This window comes from Mirounga angustirostris, unplaced genomic scaffold (genome assembly GCF_029215605.1).
Source record: "Mirounga angustirostris isolate CCGP_5_RB_7025 unplaced genomic scaffold, mMirAng1.0.hap1 SCAF_2, whole genome shotgun sequence".
Classification (NCBI taxonomy): Eukaryota; Metazoa; Chordata; class Mammalia; order Carnivora; family Phocidae; genus Mirounga; species Mirounga angustirostris.
Window position 1 is genome coordinate 115,768,094 of NW_026991710.1, and position 25,397 is coordinate 115,793,490.

A 25,397-nucleotide genomic window follows, 5' to 3' on the forward strand; every position below is an offset into this window, starting at 1 on the left:
TCCTTGAAACTAGGACTTTGTGTATGCCCATCCCCCATTGAGATGGCTTGACTTCTCTCTTCTACCTTGGCAAATCCTACTTTTCTGGAAAGAGTACAAGCTCTGAAAACAAACCGTCCACGCACTATATCAAACATGGATTATAATCCTAATCTTCTCACTAGTTACACAGCCATGAAAAATTACTTCATTTCTATGAGCTTTAACTTTCTCAACTGAAGAATGGAAATAGGGGCACCTGGCTGGCTCAGTGGGTACAGCCTCCAACTCTTGGTCTTGGGGTCATGAGTTTGAGCCCCACATTAAAAAAAAAGAATGGAAAAAATATACATCATATTATTGAAAATAATCTGAAGTGCTACTTTGTAATCCATCTATTACTAAGATAACAAATACTGTTTATATTTTTAATAAAGGCTATGCATTTTTCAGCTAGGCAAAAAATCATTAAAAAAACATTTGGGGGGTAAACTAATACTTGTGTTCTCTGGAAATAACAATAAAAATGTAAATACATGATGCCAGTCCCTCAGATCAAACCCTTGTTTGTCAGATTTCATAAAGGAGTTTCTCGGTAAGAGAGTAAACCTAAAAATAAGTGACTGCACAGGAAGTACAAATAGTCCATCCATTATATCAGCACCATCAGCCCCCAGTGTGCTGGTGACAGTACTGGGTGTGGGCATACAAATATTTGGTTTAGAAGGAAAAAAAAAATCTGCCGAGAAATGTATCCTGATTATGATGCATGAGCATATTGCTACCTAAGGGAGATTAGAGACTACTAAATAAAAAGCAGTTCTCATCATCTTTTGAACCTTTTATCTACTAATAATTGGGTACTTTGCTGATGATGCAGAACAACTTTTCAAGCTGATTAATAGGTCATTTGTGTAGAAAAGGCACCCCTGTTCATAAAACAATTATGCTAATCCTCTAATTTTTTTCAAAAATTATGAAATATTCTAATCTTTCAAGAATATAGGTTTGGGTTGCACATGGCAACCGTTTGTATATTACTTGTCGAGCTCATTAACATTTTTGAATTTCACATATTTTATCCTCACAACCCCATGAGAACTCTAATATGGGATTAACACCCTCTATTTAAAACTGGTAAAAAAAGATTCAGAAGCAACTTAGAGGCCTGCCCAAGGTCAAATAGCTACTTAAGAGGAGACAGTCTTAGAATTTTGATTTCCTAAACTAGTGCTATTTCCAAAGACTCAGTAAGTAAATATTTTCACAGTTCATAAAAGTGAAGGAAATCTTTCTTCACTGGGAAGTCTCAACTTCATTTGCTTCATTTTAGATGTTTACATTGGTAATACAGTTTTAGCTTGTGCCTATACAAATTCAAAAGTTACTCATTTTCCTGAGTAGATCGATAAGCTAAGTCAATGTTTGATCATGACTAGAACAAAATTATCAAAATTATGCCAGGGTATGGCCAGTGTAAATATAATGGCCTGGATACATCTCGTCTCTGTGCATAAAGAACAACATGGGATATTATTCTGTTTTTGTGAGAATCTTAAACAACACTGAATCTGAATGAATGCCAAGCAGCAGACCACAGACTAGATATCAGTGGTCTAAGAAGTTTTTCACCAAGTATAACCCAGAATGTAAAACTTATTTGTGAGCTACTTTTTTGGGTACAATCATTAACATTCAAATCCAGGCACAGAGAAAAGTAGCTTATTTGCATAAATGAGAACATGGATAGGGAGTCACTAAACTGTGAACTCAAAAGCAGGAGACAATCTAATGACTGACATTTACATCTGATTGCAAAAGGTATTTCCTTTCAGATAAAAGGATTCTAACTCTGTAACCTCTGATGTATGTCATTTAATTTTTCATTTGGGTTGTATCTGTTACAGTCAAAACGTCTGCCCTACCCTCTTTATGCTACCCACCAACAATTTATCAAAGTTTGAAATGGTCACAGAAATGAACAGGTTGCTAATCAACATGTGAAAGCAAACAATATTGGTAGCCCAGTTCACAATAGGTATAGTCAGTTTCTCATTTTATTTTATATGAGTTATATCTGTTTAAAGCTATTATAGAGGTGATTCATGTCTCTGATGGAAAGCTTGATTACACAGTGTCCAAGAGCCCTCCTAATTCTGAAATTTTTTGATTCCACTCATTATACCATTTCTGGTCTCTTATTTTATGAACAACTAAAGGAAACAGAAACATAGGGTAAATTTAAATCAGCCACTTGTACTTCACCTAAAACATTAGTTCACGATTCAAAACTCAAAATATAAACTTCAATAAAATTAAAATTAAAATTTAGCAACAAGTAATATGAAAGGATGTAAAACAGTCAAAAGCATTGACCTTCAAATTTTTGCCACCTAATGGGGTTAGAATCCTTAAAAAAAAAAAAAAAAAAAAAAAAAAACTAGGGCGCCTGGGTGGCTCAGTTGGTTGGGCGACTGCCTTCGGCTCAGGTCATGATCCTGGAGTCCTGGGATCGAGTCCCGCATCGGGCTTCCTGCTCAGCAGGGAGTCTGCTTCTCCCTCTGACCCTCCTCCCTCTCATGCTCTCTGTCTCTCATTCTCTCTGTCTCAAATAAATAAATAAAATCTTTAAAAAAAAAAAAACTAAAAAACTAAACTAAATGGCTTCCACAAAGCACTTGAAGGATTAATATCTGTCTTCTTCGATTACTGCCTGATAAAATATTATAATATAATCCTATAATTTCTGCACCACTTATTTGACACTTCAACTTTACATGAACAAACTGTGTTTAAGCCAAATGTATTTTTTATGCATATGTGAAGCTAAGAAATGCAAGAATTTTGATCCCAGGGTACATCAACCACATGTTCCATCACTGAGAAGTTTTTAGACTAAGCAAAGGCAGGAAGAGTAACTTGGTGACCTTGTTCTTTGAACACAGAACCATCTCTTCTCTGTGATATCAGTGGCTCAACCAGTATGATTATATACATATTTTGAAACATATTTTTAAAAGGATACACCAAACTTTTTACCTATATTTCCAGAAGAAATGCACAAAATAGAATGGTTTTAATTTAGACATCAATTATTTCAATGATTGAAGAGAAGCACTGTCACATACTAAGATAATTCTAACTATTCCTTATTGTCATTAATAAAAAGATACTTCATTTTGCCAAAGTAATCTTTGTAACTTGGGTATAAATTCAATTTTAGGGGCGCCTGGGTGATTCAGTCGATTAAGCGTTTGCCTTTGGCTCGGGTCATGATCCCAGGGTCCTGGGACAGAGTCCTGCATCAGGCTCCCTGCTCAGCGGGGAGCCTGCTTCTCCCTCTCCCCCACTGCTCGTGCTCTCTCTCACTCTATCTCTCTCTCAAATAAATAAATAAAATCTTTAAAATTTTTTTATAAGTTAACTCAATTAGGAGACATCATTTTTAAGAAATTCATTCAGCAAATACTTTTACAAATTAATTCTGCTTAATAATCCAGATTTTTCTATATGTATTTATTTGCAGTGAGCTAATTTTCTGTGGAAATTAGTTTACATTCCTTAAGAACATATATCACTTGAGTATTTGTCAAATAAACTTTAGAAATATTCTAAGAATGCAGATAACATTGTTTTGTAATAAAAAAAATCACAACTCATAATAGTGCAGTAATCTACACATATATATACTCAAGACATTATATGCTATTTTCCAGCAACTGTTAAGTTAGAAAGCTACAAAGTATATAAAGATGAAGATTTGTCTCTCATAGAAAACTGCATCCTTAAAGTGCCAAAATGCAAAATAAAAGACCTCAAATCAACCTTTAATGTTCTGTCATGCAACTTAGCTATAGAACATTCCGGCAAGATTTTCAGATTGGTTTGTTCTGCTGTGTTTTTAACCAGGTCAACAGTTTTACATGTCCTATAAGCAACAGGCCTTATAAAACAGTATAATGTTATTAAGAAATGCCTTTACACTGACTTAATATTAATCAATAAGGATAGAAACACATAAGAATTTAAGATGGCAATATCTGAACTGAATGCAAATAACGTGATTATGGACCATTTATGAACCAGTGTGATCGATCACACTGCCCTAAATAAAGGTGTTTGGGCATCTTCCCCAAGCCAAGTTTCTCTTCTTCTAAGTTATCGTTGGTACAAGGTGTGATGACTCTCAGGCATCAATTAATATTAACTGGAAGCAGGCAAAGTATTAATTAAACATGACACTCTGATTATTTAAACCTTCTATTAAAGTTGATTATTCAGACCATGTTGATAGCCTGTTCTTTAAAAATGACTGATGATATCAAGCTTTACTGACTTCCACCAAGTCGACTATTTCCAACTCTTGAAGACAGAGGGAATAAATGAAGTGAGAAGAACACTGGAACAAGTCTAATAGACAAACCGACTAATCTCAGACCCCCAAGGTCAAAGTAAAGTGATTCATTTCTTGGCTTTCCTCAACACAAGACATGATTGATCAATCGAAGAGCAGGATTACAAACATTATACATCTCAATGATATGTTCTTTGCACTGTGTAACTTTGGGAACAATGATAGATTGCATAGTCTCCACACAAGTAATATCATAAGGCAAAACTCATTCTATTTGCGAAGAAAAACACTTCAGTGTTTAAAAACAAAGGTACACATTAGCCTTCCTTACTACTACTAGGCATTTCATTTGATGGGGGGACGCTTTAAAATTCAGATATTCTTTGGGATTCTATCACCTTCATGGTTCAAACTTTGGACATTCTTGCTCCTCAGAATACTATTTTTACTCTTACGGAGTCAGCCACCATGCTATAGATAATTACAAAATGTTACAAAAATTTCCACAATAATTACTGTCATTTTACGTAAGTATGTTAAGTGCCTCTTAAAGGATTGATACTTCCTTAGATCCAAAACTACTCTTTAGAGAAGAAAACACTCTAAAAAGACACTGGGAACATTTTTAGCATTATAAATGTAATCATAGAGCAGGAATTTTACCCCAATTTTTAGGATTAGTGCTTTACAAGCTTTAAAGAGAAAGTGAGACATAATACAAGAAAGAAGTCATGAGCTAGTTATTTTGATTCCATTAATTTCCCAGTTTACCTCTCACTTGTTTTAACACTTAGGGAACTGTACTATAAGTCATGCTCGTAACAGCACTGCCGAAATTACTCCCTAGAGTGACATTAGGTAATTTGAAAGATTTCCACTGAAATTAAATTATATGTAAAGGATAGTCAATTGTGATCATGAAAACTTATTCTACATTCTGTATATTTTAAATCACATTGTTATTTTCAGTGATCTAAATTAATGATCACTCTTTCCATTAGGTCACAATTTTAGCAAAATTTTATTGCTTAGGTGGAGGAGGATAGTAAAAGGCGTTGTATGTTCAGCCGATGATTCATTTCACCAGCTGCCAGAAAGTTACACGTTGCAGCACATCTGGACACCTGCACCCGTGACTGATTGGGAAACCCATTTATCTTGGCATGTCACAAAGGAGATGGCATTGTAATTATTCTCCCTTGTAACTAAAGGTATTTTGGAGCTGTATCTACCTACAAAATAATACAAATTACACATCTGGATGAGGTTCACATAACTTTACCATCTGTTCTCTATGTTCAACCATAAACATTTCCCAAATTGTCCCTTGTGTTTAAAAAATAAGATTTAGTTTTAAAAGACCTGGACTGGTTGTCAATGTTATAGGGAAATGCTGTTTTTAGAATTAAGACACTGAATAAGTTGCTTAAAACCCTGAATTTCTTTGGTTGATAGTACACAGTACAAATTTAGTCTTTGCTTTCCATTAAGGGGATTTTGTGGATTTCTCACATCCTGATTTTGAGAAAACAAACATGTTACCTAAGTTTTACACAGAATCTTTTAGGCAAAAATTGGATACTTAAGTACCCTAGTATAGCAGAACAAAAAAGTACCAGAGGTTTCTTTCTTCAACTTAAGTCTTAGCAGTTACTAATTATCTTGACCTAAAATTCTATAGATTCTTACTTAATCTCTCCTGAGAAGTTCCTTAGTTTAAGACCTTAAAATATCAAATTAAAAGTATTTAGAAATATTTAATGACATTTGCAGAATCATGATTACCAGAAAATGAAAATATTTCGTCTGGCATACCCAGTGATAATAATCAGTCTGAATCAGTTTTGACAGCTACTTTTAAATTATTATGAAACTCTTATATCTTATGTTTTTCCTTTAAAATACTAATTTTCTCTGAATATAAAAAATTAAATGAAATCTGTACACAAGAAGAGGAGAGATCATAAAATGCCTATTCAATTTCAGCGCTGAAAGTTTATGGAACAGGCTTCAATATGGTGTGAAATAATTTTTCATATTTCTTTCAAAAATACTGAAGAAAGAGAATGGCTTAGGATATTGTAACCGAGGAAATACTCTAATATGAGTAACACTTTATGTTGTTCTTAAAATCAGAATATAATTACAGTAAAAACAACCAATTATGTAGAGATTAAAAAGTACAGTCACTAATATAGGCACTTTATACATATTAACTCATTACCACCACCCAATGAGGTAAGTGCTATAATTATTCTCACTTTTTTGAGATGAGGAAACTTCTTTGCAACAAAAACAACAAAACACCAAATCAATACAAAACTGTTCTTTAGTAGTTGTACATATTGAATCATGGACATTATCAACATGTAAAACTAAGACCCTTAAATTAAGAAAGAAAGAGAGAGACAGAAAATCCTTGAATGGCATACTTTTCCAGTAGAATGAATCAGAAATTCAGATCAGGGTAATCATGGCATAAATAATTTCAAAATCTGCTTAATATACACAATAGGATTATATATACAGCAAATAAAACCAGACTTAAACTGTTAAACACCATTACAAGAGAATCTGAACTGTATCTATTCCACTGATACGCCATATAACAAATGTCACACTATAGGGCCTATCCACAAACCTACAGCTTGCTTTTTTTTTTTTTCCTAAGAAATATTTCTTTTTTTTTTAAAGATTTTTTTATTTATTTATTTGAGAGAGAGAGCACGAGAGGGGAGAGGGTCAGAGGGAGAAGCAGACTCCCTGCCGAGCAGGGAGCCCGATGCGGGACTCGATCCCGGGACTCCAGGATCATGACCTGAGCCGAAGGCAGTCGCTTAACCAACTGAGCCACCCAGGTGCCCCTAAGAAATATTTCTGATACTAGATTTTAGTAACTGGGCTCTCTAAAGGGTCTTTAGACTTAAAAGATGTAAACCATAGATATCTCTTTTATACAATAGAAATTCAATACATATTTTACATACATAAATCTAGTAAGAGCAGTATGTGCTCTGTGTTACCACTTACACACTATTCTCAAAAACAGTAAAAACAGGGCAACCTATTTATCTCTGTAATCAATAGATTTAGAGTCACAAAGTGGCTTATCATTTCAAAGTAATGCTAGAAGAAACTAGTTCCTGGTAAATGTATGTTCTCTACCACAATTCCAGTTATAAATATGAAAGTACTGTCATAAATTTCTCATATTTCTCAATAAAATAACTTTTTCACGTGTTTAAATTACATATTTATTTGCATAACAGTTGAATCAGATAGTATGAACATCATTTTAACCTCGATTGCTGGTTTGCGTGTTCAAAATTCTGACAACCCTACTACATGGCCAGATCTAAGGGTGGCTTACTATCTCCCTCCCAATATACTTAGTGCCAGAATTTCTTTGTCTACCTTAATGTGAATTGTGAACACTTGAGCTTATTTTCTGATACTTAGGCAATTTCATACTGACTCACCTTTGTACATGTTTTGTTTCTTGGATGTCTTTTTCCCTTTTTTCCTTCTCTCTCTCACTCTCACTCTTTCTCACTCTTTTTTACCTAAAAGTACTTGTTCATCATTTGAGACTCTACATATTAAGCACATCTCCTTAGACAGAGTTAAGTATTTCCTCCTTTACTCTCTGTCAAATTGAGTAAATAATCTATTATGGCATCATACTATGTTACTTTCATTTGTTTACATATTTGACTAACTGACTAGACCATAAAATCGTAAATACAAGTTTTATTCATCATGTAGGAAGTTCCTAGCACATTGGTTGAAACATGGTAGATGTTTAATGAATGCCAGATGAGTTAAATTACTTAATAATTCAGTCCATATCTCACATGGCATTTCTTAAAATTTCCCTCTTCTGCCCATAGATTATGTTGCTTTCCTGTATAAAGTCAAACGTTTTTATGGAAACCACAAAAGTCACTTATATAAGTCCTGAGTTAAAAATAATTCAATTTAGGAACATTATGTAAGTCATCATCAAATTACCTAATCATCAAAAGTATTACCTAGGAACAAAAAGTAAAAGCAATCATCCAGCTACTAAAATTTACAAGTTTTTATAGCATTCTGCAGTTACTTCTCAGCTTTCATAACTAACTGTTCATTAATTGCATTATTCTCTTTAATTGAATAGTTACCAAAAAACTCACATGAATTATTAGAAAAAATCAATTTTTAGAGTTCATGTCTTATGGAACATTTGTAGGCAGCTGAAAGTCCATGTTAAGTTGTATATAGGCTTTTATGAAATGGATTACTTAAAATATAACTTTATTATTTTATACTTTCAGCTTATCAGATAATTTAGTGTTGAATGTGGAATAGACAATAAAGTTATTTACATCTAATTTATAATAAATTCAAATAAATTTTATCTGCCTAAGAAAATGATGATAAGGAGGAGGATAAGGATAAAGTTAATTAGCCCATACTGAGGACCTTCTTTAGGTCTGCTTTTTCAATTGTTTAACGTTACATTTTATTCCTCATAAATATTTCAGAGTAAATATGGCAACTTACTTTTCAGGATTTTCCACTTCTTCAGTAACAAAGTTGAGATAGAACCTAAAAAGATATAAATGAGTTATAAATTATCAACATATTTTACACTTTTAACCCAAAGTGTCAATTTTTAAACATTTACAATCAAACTCAGAATTATAAAAAATTTAAAAACAAATACTTATTGTAAGATAAAAATCTCCAACAAAGTTCCCACAAATCGTTTTTCTATTAAACCATAAGTATAGAGTTATTTTTTATTTTTTAACATTTTTATAGAGGTATAACATATGAACAGTAAAGCGCACAAACCTTAATCAACAACCTGATGAATTTTTACATATTTATACACCCATGGAACCAACAAAAAGATCAAGAGATAAAACATTCCTAGAACCCTAGAAGGTTCCCTTATGGCCCTTTCCAGTCAATACCATTCTCTTGTAAAGGCAACTGTTATTCGATTATCACCTTTGATTAGTTTTACTTGTTTGATCACAATAGATTAATATTGGGGTTCCTGGGTGGCTCATTTGGTTAAGTGTCTGCCTTGGGCTCAGGTCATGATCCCAGTGTTCTGGGATCGAGCCCCGCATCGGGCTCCCTGCTCGGCGGGGAGTCTGCTTCTCCCTTTCCCTCTACCTACTTGCCTGCCTCTCTACCTACTTGTGCTCTCTCTCTTTCTCTCTCTCTGTCAAATAAATAAATAAAATCTAAAAAAAAAAAAAAAAACCACAATAGACTAATATTTGCTTGTATTACTATTATACAGTAATTATTTTTTTGTGCATCTGGCTTTTTTTTCTGGACTTTTTTTTTGTGAGTCTCATCCATGCTGTTATATGTAGCAATAATTCATTATTTTTATTGATGTTGTTCATTTTATTACACCATACATTCTACTGTTGATGGTTTTGGATTACTTCCAACTTATAGCTGTTATAATAGATATCATAAATATGCCCATACATGTTTTTGGGGGGACCATGCAATCATTTCTCTCCAGCATATACTCAGAATATGATCACTGGGTCATGGGGTAGATGTATGTTTACTGCCAAACAATTTTTTCCCGTTTTTGCACTCCCAGCAATATAGGAGATTATCATGTTTCAGTGAGTGGGGAAAGCAAAGTGGGAAACCCACAGTATTTCTCCTCAAGGAGCCCATGGTTTATAGAATGGCCAATAGAATAGTGTGACAGAACACAAGCGTCAGTGCTGGACCATATACAGGGCACAGTGGGAGCCAGGGACAAGGCCTAACCCAGACTGGCAAGTCAGGAAGGTTTGCTAGAGAAGGCATCACCCAAGTGGAGTCTTCAGAAATGCTCAACATCTGAGCCCTAGTGAAGTGGCGAAGGACAGTCCAGACTGAGTACACCGCATGAGCATGGGGGTGTGAGCAACAGTTTACTATTTTGCACTGCAAAGTGTGGCAGGAGCAGTAAGAACAGAATTTAAGTACCAGATGGCCTTTGGCTTCCAGGAATCCAGATTTTAGTGGTGTTGGCAAGTCAATCAAAGCTTGTAGAGCAAGAGATGTATGACAATAGCATTTCACAGTTTTAGGGAGTTGGCCGTATATAAACACAAGAGGGCAAGTAGGAACTGACAATGGTATCAAAGATAATAGAGTCTCAATTTGCACTTCTTCCTTTCCATTCACTGTTTTCTGGTATATGCCCATCCAAATAACCTCAAGTCACAAGACTATGCAGTTTTCCCAAGTTCTGAACACTTTTCTGGATCCCTCACATGACAAAAAGCATTCTAGGCATACAATATTTCACTTTCAAGTTTCATAGGATTACAAATATTACCCTAAAGTTATGGCCCTAGAGAAATTCAGATTCCTTTCTTTTACTTCGTGACTCTACTTATCCTACCCAGAAAATGTCTACCACCTTGTACCCTTATTTTTCCAATCGAAAGGGACTGCTCGAGACTCTTTAAAGCCCTTATAATTCTTTTTTTGTATTATGTTCAGTTAGGCAACATATAGTTCTTTTTCCAGGTTCCAAGATGTACAACTGATGTAGACTCCATCCTCAAATAAGCATACATAGATAACTGAATTGTGAAGATGGGAAAACCAAGGGATCATATGGGAGAGCTAAGCATATAAAGACAAAGACATTTCTACCTCTTCATTTGATAGGCTTAGGTCATTTCCACAAAATAAAAAGTCGTATTTTCAAAACACTCTTCTGCTCTCTTATTTTTCTGCAGAAGGCAAAACAGCCATTATATAGGTACACAGAAGCTTGGGTCTATAAGTACAAATTTTTCTATTACTTAAAACCAAATGGCTAAAATATTAGCCCAACAGCTTTAATATACTTAAAGTATCTCATAATTTAAAATAAGAAAAAGAAACCTGTCTTATCTTTATAAAAACCCATCTAAATTCACAGCTAGGAAGTTGATGTTCATGGTTGTCAAAAACTAGACAACAAGTCCAAAATGGAGTTGCTTATGCTAAGCCCCACAACACCAAACCAAGATAATTATAGTTTCTGCTCTCCCAGGAAAGGAATTTTAAACCAATCAGGAATCACTTGATTGGTACTAGTTAGGTAATCTTCCTGACAGATCCCTGCCATTGCTTACATGAAAGTAACCTTGCAAAAACCAACCTGCTTTTTTGCCTACACTAAGTTGTTTGTTCCTGCTCCCTTCTGCCTATAAAAGTCTCATTTTATGCAGTTCCTCAGAGCTCCTTTCTATCTGCTAGATTAAATGCTGCCTGATTCAAATCAACTTTTGCTCAAATAAACTCTTAAAAATTTTAATATGCTTCAGTTTATCTTTTAAGAAGGTTAAGGCATCTAATATTTTAAGGACTATGTCTTAAGTAGAAGCATTTGAATAGCTGACAGAACAGTAGCAGTAAAGGTGATCTAAAAAGTTAGCAGTCAAGTTTATTTTTTAATGACTAGAAAGTAAGCTTCTAAAAATAGAGGCTGTAGTTACACCACGAAGGCAAGCAACAATCAATACTTATATCTGGGATATGCACTCTGAGGGATTTCATGTGTTATAAGGCCAAAGCAATGGGAAGTACAGGAAGAACATGCAGGAAAAAAAAAAAAAAAAGAAAGAAAACCCAAATATAAAATAACACACACACATACACACACAAATGTTTCCAGGCTTCTCATGTCAAAAATATCCAGTTCCTTCTTAATAGTTGTTTTAAAAACTGGTATTTTCCAACAATGTTTACAGCAAGAAAGGAAATATTTGTGAAAAAAGGAACACAATTTCAAATATTTGCCAGAGCTCCAGAGAATAGAGGAAAGGAAAGGGCTTGGGGCAGGGTGGGGGTGTGAAGGAGAAAGCTTCTTACTTTGGTCCAAACATTCACATCCTGTGGGAAATACACCTTTATGCTTTCCTAGTCTCCAGCAATGAGTCCATAGCATTCTCCTTGCTTTACATCTCCTCAAGGCCTCTCGAGAATGTTCACAAGATCTATTGTTTCAGCTTTTCCATAATTGTGTATAAAAAGTACCACAAAGCTGGCAATGCATCCCAGTACCCAACTATGAATTATTTTAAAAAGAAGCTTATTCTTTAGATTAGATTTGGCACAATGGTACAAAATAATCCCAGCAGGTACTTTAGAAAGACTAAATCCACCGAGGATCGGATTTAAAAGGGAGAAAAAAGACATGGAAAAATTTTCTATTACACAGTTTTAAAAAACCCCACGAAGCAATATTTAGCTTTGGATCAGGATATGGGACTGAAATTGGTTGAGTTCCCTTGGGCCACGAGGAAGACTGGCAGACATATCTCTCTGAATACAGACATTGGCAATAATATTAAAGTTGCTCTGACCCAACTCTGTGACCTGGCTGGGTTAATGATTTCTTTCCCCCTAATCATGTTTCTGTGAAGGAGTTTTCATCATTCTGAAAAGGTTCTGCACTGCTCATAGCCAAAAGCCTATTGTAATCAGACCCAAGGTTTGGCAGGGTCTTTTTCCTATTCACCATGTCGAAGTTGAATTGCTAACAGAGCAAGGCCTCCCCATCGACAAAGGTCTCGCCGCTTTTACTTACACCCTAGGTGGTTAAGTTCTGATGACAGTAGCTGCTTCTGTCTGACTTATTTGCAATGCCCCCCACACTTTTTGTTTGCATCAAACGTTGTCACGGCAGCTGCATGGGGAGTGGAGACTCATTTACAGTGTCCCATTTATAATTCTATCACCTAGTCTTGTCATTATACTGCGAAAGACAGAGAGAGGTCAGAGAGGCAGGATTACATTTGGGAAGGGAATAAATACCCCTTTCTGTGAACTCTTTTTGTCTCCATCTTGTTCCATGTACAACCAGGTATTAGCTTTTTCTCTGGAACTCTGAGCCAAGAGACGATTTCTTCTAGACATGGTTTCCTTTTTCTAAGACTGATGGCCATAGATTAACAACCAGATTATTTCTACCTATCCACAATGCAGCATTCAGGTAGAGTAACAACCCCGTTAGAGAAATGCAGTTACTCCTCTGTCTCTGCACAAGCCACTTGTATCAGGTAACATTGCATTTAAAATCCCGGTCTTCATTTCCAGCACTATACTCGAACCCCTCTTAAGAATAGGAGAAAATCAACAGTTTCCTCTTCTTTAAAATAGGGAGTGGAGGGGCGCCTGGGTGGCTCAGTTGGTTAAGCGACTGCCTTCGGCTCAGGTCATGATCCTGGAGTCCCTGGATCGAATCCCGCATCGGGCTCCCTGCTCGGCGAGGAGCCTGCTTCTCCCTCTAACCCTCCCCGCTCTCATGTACTCTCTCTCTCTCATTCTCGCTCTCTCAAATAAATAAATAAATCTTTAAAAAAATAAATAAATAAAATAAAATAGGGAGTGGAGAGAAGGATCATATGGGTAAAAGTATAAACAAAAGTTCACGTAAACCCCACATTCCCTGTAAAGAGAGCGCTGAAATACATTTCTGGGCCCAAAATGGGGCCACTGGGTCCCCAAATGCCAACTCTGGGATCTATACTTACTTCCTTATTCCTTATTCATTTTCTATTTTTCTCTTCCTTGTCCCTTATGCTTTGAAAGATTTCTATAAAAGCATATCCTATAAAAGCTTCCTGTCTTCCACCCCACTTTGCGGTTCTCTAGACTCTTGAAAGTAGAGACTGCCCACTTCATGAATTCTTAAATAAAGTCTGTCTATATCACCCAAATTATTTTTTAAATCATTTTAACACGAGCAGCATTTTAGGTTCAGCATCAATAAAACAAAATATTATGATAATAAGATAATTTAAAATGAAAAGATTGAGAAAAATGGAAAAATCCTTCAGCCCTCCAAAGCCTACAGAAGTAGAGAAGGTTTGCTCAACACGAAGCTGCTGACCTGAATATCTGGTACTGGTAGTGGGAGAGTGAGTTGGATAGAAGAATATTTTAAGATTCCGTGGTAACAGATGTATGGGACTCAAAGGCAAAAGAAACTTCATTCAATAGAATTAATCAAATCTCCTTTGTGACTATCTCCACAGTCCACATTCCTGATTGAATATTGCTGGGCTCCCAACACTTGGCTCTAGCTGAAAGCTTTTACCACCTCCCCACTTCACTCTGGTCTCTGGGTTACCCTCCCAGTAGCTTGGCTGCTGCCCCAGGGCACCAGAGCTTTGATGCAGGCTGAACAGCCACAGAACGGTGGATTCTGCTACTAACCCTGTGATCACAACTCTGTTCTTTCTGCCCAGCACCACATTGTGCTTTGGACAAAAATAAAAAGACTTCAAATTCACTGTGTGATTCAAGATTGATACTTATACACAACAGCTGTAAGAATATTTCTTGAATACACAAATATTTTATCCTATACCACTTAGAGCTACAACCTTCTAATGCCTTTCAAACATACTTTGCTTCAAAAGCTAGGTTAAAATTTTAAATTCCTATACTCTCCTAATTTCCTTCTAATGCTATATTTTCACAATTCAATGAGATTAATAGGGTAAATACTCCATATTTTTATATTCCATGCACTAACTGGAAGGTAAGAATCTAAAAACTAAAGAAACGGAAGTAAATAAAATTTATATTAAATGCATTTACATAATTTCTGAGTTAGTGTGGTTTCCTGATACTATTTTTATGTTCATAGAACATTCTCACAGCTAAAGTTGCACAACTATTAGCTCTATAAATAATTTTTAAAAAGAGATTTTGCTACTAATAACTCCAAAACAGTGAAATTTAATTTTACTACAATGATTGTGATGGTTAAGCAATACTTTTCTACCTAGTGGGCTTTCTTGTAACAGTCATTTCCACTGAGTCTTAGATCAATAAAATTTAATTAGTAAAAAATCACACCCTTAACCATGATTATTGTTATTCAAGTTCCTGAATAAAATAAGGCATAAATACAAAGTTCTAATGCTTCAACCAGAATGGTTATCACAGCTTAACATGCACAAAGGAAATGTACCCATGGCATAGTGATTTTGATCATCTTTGCTGAATATTTTGCTTTTCAAATGTTGAGGAAATCTTAAGGAATTTGTAAGAGCCTTAAATGTAACAGATTATCTAGTATACCTGTTTTCACCATCTTAGTTTTTCCTACCCTGCTTTTCGAGTATCATTTTACCTTCTGGGAACAACTTACTTATTTCTATATCTGAATTATTTCATTCTCATAGGACAGTAGAGAAAAATCAATCACTATTCACAAACAACCTTGGAGCTTCAACTGAAAGGCCTTTTGACAAGCAAAGAATTAATCTTCAATTTCTCATGGCACTATTATGTCCTCACTGATACAGACTTATAAGTGATTTGCATTGGTTAATGTCAGCGAATTCTCTTGCTCAATTGTAGACCCCAACAGTTAAAACCAGAAATAGACAAAACCACTTAACTCATGCTCTAACTAAACCCATTGTGCTTATTTCTTATTGTACTTTCTTAAGGCACAAAGACATTTTGCAATGACCAGAACATTCTAACCACTGGACCAGAAAAGCCCTGTTAACAATGGAATGCCTAGAAGACCACACCCCACATGTCCCCTTCCCTACCCATGATCAAGGGCTGAACACATACTCACCCCACCCATGATTACGTGCACCCTGTCTGCTCTCTTGCACTTACCCCCCAAACCTCTCCCTACAAAACCATAGGTGTTCATCTTACAGGCAGAGAGGTCGATTGTTAAGGCTTGAGCCTGCCACCTCCCCCAGGTGCCAGCATCTGAAATAAATTTCTCTTTCCCTTTTTCAAACCCTCGTTGCTTGAGTTATTGGCTTCTCTAGCAACAAGTTCATCTGAGTTTGTTCAGCAACAGTATTGGCAAGCCCAGTCAGGAGCTGTACTTTCAATTTGTTCAGCCCCCTCAGGATTCCCCAGGATGGAGCAGTTGGCCCTGGCAATGTGCACCAGGCCTCCCCATTTATTTCCTGAGTTAGTGGCTGTAACAGATCTTTTGGCAATATTAAGACCCACATTTGTTTGTTTTTTATAACATCAGGCTAAGTCTAATAGTTAACTTGACTGAAAAACTCAGTTATGCTTACATTAAGTCATATGCACAGTAAGTGGCCTGGTGGAGGGAGCCACACCATCTTTCTCACTTCAAGAAAGGCAGATTGTGCTGGATTGTGGCTATTCCCACTCATCTAGCATCTTGCTTGGCACTTAATCAAAATACATGAAGGAATTAATGACCCATACAAACCATCAGATCTAGAGATATCAACTTACCAGCCAGCATATGCATACATTCCATAATAAAAAGCCAGTGGCAACCCCATAATACTCGCATCTCTTCCTGAGAAGGCATTTTTAAAGTGTTGTGTTTGCCCTGTAATGAGAACAGAAAGATTTTAGGATTTTTCAAAGAATTGGTTATTATTCATTCTTTAACCATAAACATGGAGAAAGAAATGGGAGGGTTGGGGATGAACTATACTGTTTCAGGTCCAGATTTCTCACTTCCTGCTCATTGCCAGATTCATCTATTAATACTATATCCATTCTAGAGGAGGAGTCCCGAAGGTATATTGATCACCACTGACACTATTTCACATTTCTCTTTTAATAAAATTATAGCAAAGAGCAAAGCAGTTCCTTGTTTGAGTGTGCCTCTACTCTTACAGAGTTTGAGCATAAAAGAAGACTAAAGAATAATCTGTAAGCTATACAGATTACAGTTTACAAGAGTATGATAGAATTCTTTTAAATAAATAAAGCACAAATAATGCTTGTGTTGGGGAGAAAGAATTTCCTCTGCCCTTTAAAATCCTTCTAGCTGGACTAAGAATCAAACTAACATGAGACAGATTAACAGGAGAAAATCAAATTTAATAGCATACATATAGGGAACCCCCACAGACATGGAAATTCCAAAGACAGTGAAGCAATATGATAGTTACATGAGCTAAGAAGGGGAGTAGGGTTCTGAGGATATAAAGGGGAGAAAGAACACTAGCAGGAAGGTAAAAGGAGATGTTTGGAAAACAAAAGTTGCCCTACTATGTAAGATGAATCTCTTAGGTAAAGAGGAAACTATCTTGTTAATAGCTCAGGGGGAGGTAAAGAGCTTTTCCTGAATCTGCTGGGTTTTGATTGCTTTTAACTCAAAATAATGTTCATGTCAAAGTAGCCCATCTCGGGGCAGACTGCCCGTGGCATCTACACTTGGAAAGAAATATCCACAGTTCTACTCTCAAAGAGGAGGTAGCAAAAAACCCAAGAACCACCTTCTCATATCATTCAATTTTCATTCTGCTTTCTACTTTCCCCTGTAGTCTATTAAGTACTCACAGTGGTAGAAAACCCTGTGGACCAACTCTGCCTTCCAAAGCTTCTTGTGTAAATAAAGTTTCATTGGAGCACAGCCAGGCCCACTTATTTGTGTATTAGGATTGATATTATCAGTCTATGGTTGATTTCACTCTGCAATGGCAGAGTTGGGTAGTTGTGAAGGAGACTGTATCGCAAGCAAAGTTGAAAATATTTACTATCTGGCCCTTTACAGAGAAAGTCCACTGACCCTGGCTTAGAGAATGGCATGATTTCCTTCTAGAAACACTGAAAAGAAATTATCCTGAATTTTAAAATAGATAGTTCTTAACAAATTTTGCATCAACGTGTGGATTGAATGCTTTAATTCATAACATTTTCCCCGACTTTGTGAATCATACTGGGCCTTTTTCTTGTATATCCTTTGGATAATTACCAAAAAAAAAAAATAATAATTCAGATTTAGCCAATATTCAAAGTTTAACATAAAAAGTCTCTTTCTTAAAGAAAATAGCAAATGAGATCACCAAAATGGGAAATGTGATTTTGTTTCAAAATTGGTCTTCACTCAAGTAAATAAAAGAGGGATGGGCTTATAAGGATACAGAATATTTATCACTGTGTTATTTTTCTGTAGAAATAATAATTTTTTAATTTAACTATGTGCCATGCAATATTTGAGATACACTTATATAAAATATAATCCATTGTTTATCTGAAAAAAAAAAAAAAGAGGGATGGGAGGTAGATGATATATGTGATTATGACCCTCTCTCATCACTGAAACCTCAGTTGTTGCCTGGGTTGCCCAGACAACAATATATATTAATATAATATGTATGAGCTTTGAGACCAAAAATGGAGAAGGTTGAGTTGTACAGTAAATAATTTTTCCCTCAAAGTATCCAGTTCCAAATATAGTTCATTTAAAAAAAAAATGACACAGTGAATTCAGAAATGCCTGTTTTACTAAAACATCTCTGTGTCCTCATAGAAGGGAAATATAAATACTGGAGCTCAGATAAAAACATCTGTTGAATATTCTTTTATCATGATATATGGTCTCCTTGGCCTAAATAGATAATATTCTAAGAGTAGAGTACTGAATAAGCAATAAGAAAAACCAAACTTTATTGAAGATCAGGTCCTAAAGCATAAATCCTAAAAAGTGTCATTTTGAGAGTATTACAAAAGAGAGGCTTTTTCAGACTTCAGGAATATTTTGGATGAATAACAGAGTCTCAGGAATATGAAAGTCATAATATTCAAAGGAAAGTTTAACAAATCCTCAAAAGTACAGAACATACAACTATTTTCAGGATCTGATTAGAGTGGAAATAAATTCACGCTCTGTATTAGTAAAACTTTTATCTTCCTGGAGTTTCAAATTAATGTGAAAAATTTGTGATTAAGTTAGAAAGAAAAATCAACATTTTGTATTAATAGAGTAAATATGCTTGCTAAGAATGCTCTCCAAAATAATAAAATTTACTTTAAATGTAGTAATATTCTTACAGCATTTCTCTATTAGGTGAGCTATAAAAGGAAGCCTGTTCACATTAAGCACTAATAGATAGCATAAGTATTAATTAAAGGATCATTCTATTTTAAGTGTTGAAAAAGATCCAAAAGATATATTATGATCTCTGTTCTTAAGGAATTTACAATAAAATAGCATTTGGAAAACTTCACCTCATCTCACATACATATATAAATAGGTGGTAAAAAAAAAAAATGACTACAGTCTTATATTAGAGTTTTAAAAGATAGTATATCATCTTTTGGAACCTAAACTAGAACTGAAGTAGGGTCAATGACTCAGGGTCTCTGCACTTTCCGAACATGGAAGAAACTCCTTACAGAAGACTAAAGAGTTAGCTCATAAAAAAAAGCACTAACAAAACAGATTATGTTCTCTACATTTCTAATGGATCAGATAAAATGAGCAGGCCAGCTCTGTGGTGGCCAATGTGAATTAGAAGAGCGAGCTCACGTCTTCTCTTTAGTGTAAGCCATAGCATTAAAATCTTTATTGTGTTTACTCTGAGTTGGCTGAAGTTGCTGGATTTGATGCAGTCATTTAGCCAGGAGAGTTCTAAGATCTTCCATTAGTAAATGTACAAGAGCAGCTCCCTTGCCCTAGCTACAGAGTGACAGATCTTTCAGTGTTTGTTATTGTTTGATGCCTCTACCATCAGCGATTATTTTGCTGAATTTTGGCATTTCCTTTTGCTTTGTGTAATTCTTCTCCTGCAACTTCATAAAATTTCTCTCTAAATTCCCTTTCCTGGAACAGACAATATCAATGTAAACACCAAACATTTAAGATGCCCAAATTATATGTCACTCTTTCACAATTTCATTTCACTTTCCTATCCCCTATTATCAAGCCCATTGCCAATTAATTCACGTGGACCTCCTATGCTTCCAACAACTTCCACTGAATCCAAGCAATTGCATGTACCTTCTTCCCTAAAACAGCTGAAACTCTAAATACATCACCTGCTCAAACATCTCATCTTTTCTTATTAAACAGTCAACTCTACATATACTCCCCCAAAATGATATTACATTCCCATAGAAAAGCATATCTTACTTTAAAAATAAAGTAACAATAAAAATTAAGTTTTTACAACCTTTTTTTTTTGTCAGATAATATTTGGCTTTTAGGAATGCTATTCCCATATCTGACTCCCCTTCCATCAAGACTATTCTCAAGGTAAAAGTAGAGTAAAAGAATTACTGGTCATCTTTCATTATTTTCCAGATATCCTTTTTTCTTTAGTCTTTATTACTATTAGTGAACTATTTTAAAGTAAATATAAGAGGATATAGTTATCTGTAGTTGAAACTAATGGCAGATTTGCTTTTCCACTTTGAGTTTTCACTCCAAAGAGTTTATATGGAGAGAATTCACTGATGCCTTATTTTGTTGCTTGGCCCAGTCTTAATTCTGTTGTTGCCATTCAGCTGTAAATACCAATGCACTCCCCCCCACCCCCAAGTGCAGCAGTCTTTCAAATCAATTCGATGACAGTATAGAGTCTAAGTTCCACAAACAGAGACTAATTAAGGGATTCTGCTAATACAAGCGGAAGTTAGTGCTAGGAAAGATCAAAAGCAGATACGTATTTTAAAAAGCATTTACTTTCCAGTCCATACCTTTAATTAGCTGCATAACTCCAGGAACTATAATTATCAGAATTGCTGTGAGCTTGCAAAAGGTTAGGAAAATCTGGATCCGGGTGCTCCAGCTGACACTCATGCTGTTTAGGACCATCACTACAGCTGCAAACAAATAGATGAAGTTACAGAAGGTGAATATTCATTGGCATGAAGACATCTTAGGTCCTTGCTATTCAAAGTGCCACCCATTAACCAGCAAAGTTGGCATTACCTGGAGGCATTTTGGAAATGCAGAATTTCAGGAACTGCCCTAGACCTAATAGATATATTTCAACAAGATGTCTCAGTGATTTTTATGCACACCTTGAAGTTTGAGAAGCTTGGATAAAACCACCAGACAGTAAAAATTCATTTCTCGGTCTTTGTATTTGTCAATAAGAGTGGGCATATACTGTACTTTCTTAAAAATCATATAAAAATATCTTCTAACTGGGCGCCTGGGTGGCTCAGTTGGTTGAGCGACTGCCTTCGGATCAGGTCATGATCTTGGAGTCCCTGGATCGAGTCCCGCATCGGGCTCCCTGCTCGGCAGGGGGTCTGCCTCTCCCTCTGACCCTAACCCCTCTCATGTGCTCTCTCTCATTCTCTCTCTCTCAAATGAATAAATAAAATCTTTAAAAAATATATATATCTTCTAACCAAATCCTAAAGTCATCATATGCAATCAAATTGCTGAATATGACTCTCCAGCTTGGTAAGACAGGCAACTATTTCCTACTGTCATGATGTTACGCATATGCACGTGCCAGGATGGAATCACTCAAGAAAGATGTCAAGAAGCTGGCTAGTGGGCGCCTGGGTGGCTCAGTCGGTTAAGCGACTGCCTTCGGCTCGGGTCATGATCCTGGAGTCCCGGGATCGAGTCCCGCATCGGGCTCCCTGCTTGGCAGGGAGTCTGCTTCTCCCTCTGACCCTCCCCCCTCTCATGTGCTCTCTCTCTCTCAAATAAATAAATAAAATCTTTAAGAAAAAAAAAAAAAGAAGTTGGCTAGTATTTTATTCTTCACTCTCAGACCTAGCCCTAGCGGGCACTCTGCTTTTCCTCTCCACCTTCCAATTAGCACAAGAAGGAGTGACTGACTTTCAACCTACCCTAAAAATACAGGTTTCCAAGATGTGTTTGGGGACTTGGACAAAAAGAGTTCTAAGTAATGAGTCCAAAAGAGTTCCAGGACTAGGACACACCTTGGGTGTGAAGCCAGCAGAATTTCCCTTTCTTAATGATGCCGTCTACAGTTTCCTGAGTGGCACTCAACTATCCACTCTCCCCACATGGTAGCGCATGAAAACCCTGAGGATAGAACAAGCATTTTCTTTTTTTTTAAAGATTTATTTGTTTATTTATTTGTTTGTTTGTTTGACAGAGAGAGAGAGAGCGAGAGAGGGAGCACTAGCAGGGGGAGTGGGAGAAGGAGAAGCAGGCCTCCTGCTGAGCAGGGAGCCCGATGTGGGGCTCGATCCCAGGACCCTGGGATCATGACCTGAGCCGAAGGCAGATGCTTAACGACTAAGCCACCCAGGCACCCCAGAACAAGCATTTTCTATCTCTGTATTGCTAGTGTCCAGCTCCATGCTTGGCCCAAGAAGATAATCAACACAATTTTGTTGAATAAATGAATGAGTTGGATCCTCAGTTTAAAAAAAACTACCTTTCAGCCAAGAAGGCATGAAACTAATGGTGATACTCTAAGACCCTGACTTCTATACTCAGCTGGAATGACTTCTAGAGGTTCTTCTAGACCACGGATTTCAACTTCATGCTCTTTCCAGAAGTTTATATTCAGTGTTAACCCCCCGACCCCGACCAAAGCTACTTCATACCTGACGTTTGCAGTTATTATCTATAAGCTTTATTTTTTAAAAGGTGTATCCCTCCTAAACAAATAACACAGATATATGAACATACTTCTCAGGGGACAAAACAACACACAGGATTTTTATAATTCGAGTTGCAATAGGAAGTATTCCTATTATACAGTCATCAGTTATCTTCATAGTTTCCATTGCCTTGTATAATCACTAGCTCATTTCAGAACTTTAGAATCAGTGCAAATGTTATCAACACATAACATACACAGTAATGGCAAAAATTTTAAAATAACCTAGACCCCTAAAGGAAGGCTAATTAAGGTACACCTTTTTAATGATTTGCTATGCAACCATTTAAAATCATGATGCAGTTAAATATGTATTTCATGAAAGGGTGTTCATGATATATTACTAAATTACAGAGAGAAAGATGGATGGATGGATGGATGGAGAGAGAGAGAGACAAAGACAGAGAGAAATGAAGGGAAAATATCTGAAACAGTGTTCACCAAAACACTAACAGAAGGTTTCTATAGATGACAGAATACTGAATAATTTTTTATTTTTATTTCTTTTTCTGCATTCAATATTTTTTACAATGGACATGCAGCATTTTAAGTGAAAATCAATAAAAGAATTTTCATTTTTGAAAAATTCAAAAATGGGAAAATAGGGATCAGAAGATCCCATACAAAGTTAAAGGGGTCTACTAATGATGAAATGTTTCGAAGGAGTAATGATGAGAATGATCAGAAAGGCTGGAAACCCAAATAATCTCCATGGGAGGCTAAGGGAAATATTTTACCTATGTTTGAAGCTAAACACATGAAGAAAGACAGGTCCATTGTTAATGGCAGAGTGCATTAGTTTATCAGAGGAAAGAAAACAATAAAATTATTTTTCTTTCTTCAACACAAAGCACTTATGTGCTGAAAATAATTTAAGCAACCCTCTTCCCCACTTCATCATCCAGTTATTCTTTTTTCTATGCAAATGACTCTGTGATAAATGAGTCATCATGTGAAAAGCATTATTTTTTTAGTTAAGGAGATTCAGAATTGGCCTGAAAAAAATTGGACTCATGTTCCCACCACTAACAAAAGAGCACTGTTTTCTTTTAAATAGAGCTCCTAAAACCTAAAACACTATTTCTGAAAGTACTCCACAATAGAAAAGAGCTGTTGTATAGAGAGAAAAAAAAGAACGAAGGAAAGAGAAAAAGAGAAAAAGAGGAAAGGGAAGGGAAGGAGGAAGTGGGGGAGGAAGAAAAGAAAGGTGGATGGGAGGGAGGGAAGGAAGAGAGAGGGAGAGGGGAGACACAAAGAAAGAGGCATTCTTATTTTTGGAACCTCTATCTATATATTTGAGGAGAGGAAAGAGGATTTGTTACTTTCATAAAGAGTATAAGACATAATGCCTATTGAAATAGAAAAAAGTGAGCATTTGGGGTTTTATTTTCTATTTTGTGAAGTTTTCTTAAAAATGGAGGACAAAGGGCGCCTGGGTGGCTCAGTTGGTTAAGCGACTGCCTTCGGCTCAGGTCATGATCCTGGAGTCCCTGGATCGAGTCCCGCATCGGGCTCCCTGCTCGGCGGGGAGTCTGCTTCTCCCTCTGACCCTCCTCCCTCTCATGCTCTCTGTATCTCATTCTCTCTGTCTCAAATAAATAAATAAAATCTTTAAAAAAAAAAAAAAAAATGGAGGACAAAATCAAGCAAATACTATGAATTGATAATCTCACCTTGCACTCCTCTCAGGCAGCTGAAGTAAAAATTCTGGTTAAAACTGATTCCTCTCAAAGGTTTCTCAAAACCCCACTTTATCCGAACATCCACACATTGCACTCATTATTTGGTACACCAGATTCCCGCTGAGATGTACCTCTATGACCCTGAAGGATACAGCTTAACAGGCAGCCAGGACAGAGGTACCGTGAAGGTCCTCAAGTGACTAGAAGTGCTGTTTCATCATGTGTCTTTACACAGAAATTTCAGTCTACATATGTTGCTTATCCAACAATATTGAAAAGGGGCTAAACGCAAGAGCTTTCTGAGTTTCTGCAACAAATAATATCTACTTTGATTTTTATAGATGATCTACCCACATTGTAATAAAAGAAATCTGAGTAAGTTCTGTGGTCCCAACTAGCTTTACTCCCTTTGAATAATAATTGCAAATGTCACACATTAGAAACTATGTCAATTTTGGCTTTTTTTCCTTACCGAAATGAAAAAACAGGGACATATAATTTTTATTTACTTATTTATAGGGCAGTTTTCTAAGAACTGAAACACAGCCATGAAAGCTATACGTATAAATCTTGGAGATAAATACATATTTGAAGAGAGCTGTTTCTGAAGAGGATGTTTAGGGAAATGTGAAGGACTGGCAAGTGTTTCTTTCTGCACTTCTATAATTCAAGTCCATCTTCGGATTTGCTGAGTAAGATTACTGAGCCTGGATATATTGGTTTTTCTCCCACGTTCAGGTTCTCTCTGGTTTCTTACTTCTGACTTCTTCATGCTAAATTGATAAAATATATGGATGCTGTAGGTATGCCATGTGGTGAGTTAAAGTCGATCATTCCACAGTTTTTTATAACAGCTGCCTGGGTTACCTTTTTCTTTGTTAGCATGTATGGATGTATTGATTTCAGAGAAGATAAACGCATCTAGCCATAAACATTTTTAAAAAGGAGAGACAGGGGCGCCTGGGTGGCTCAGTTGGTTAAGCGACTGCCTTCGGCTCAGGTCATGATCCCGGA

General features: G+C 36.1%; 1 protein-coding gene across 3 annotated transcripts in view; it reads right to left on the reverse strand.

Annotated features, from left to right (window-relative positions):
* SLC7A11 (solute carrier family 7 member 11) overlaps positions 1-25,397 on the reverse strand; it is a 79,740-nt gene that overhangs the window by 41,677 nt on the left and 12,666 nt on the right. For all 3 annotated transcript variants that reach the window (XM_064585074.1, XM_064585073.1, XM_045880441.3), the window contains 3 exons: positions 20,801-20,926; positions 16,598-16,697; positions 8,879-8,923 (listed from right to left, as the gene is read on the reverse strand). In XM_064585074.1, coding sequence (XP_064441144.1) covers positions 8,879-8,923; positions 16,598-16,697; positions 20,801-20,926 — 271 coding nt within the window. The remainder of the gene's footprint in view (positions 1-8,878; positions 8,924-16,597; positions 16,698-20,800; positions 20,927-25,397) is intronic.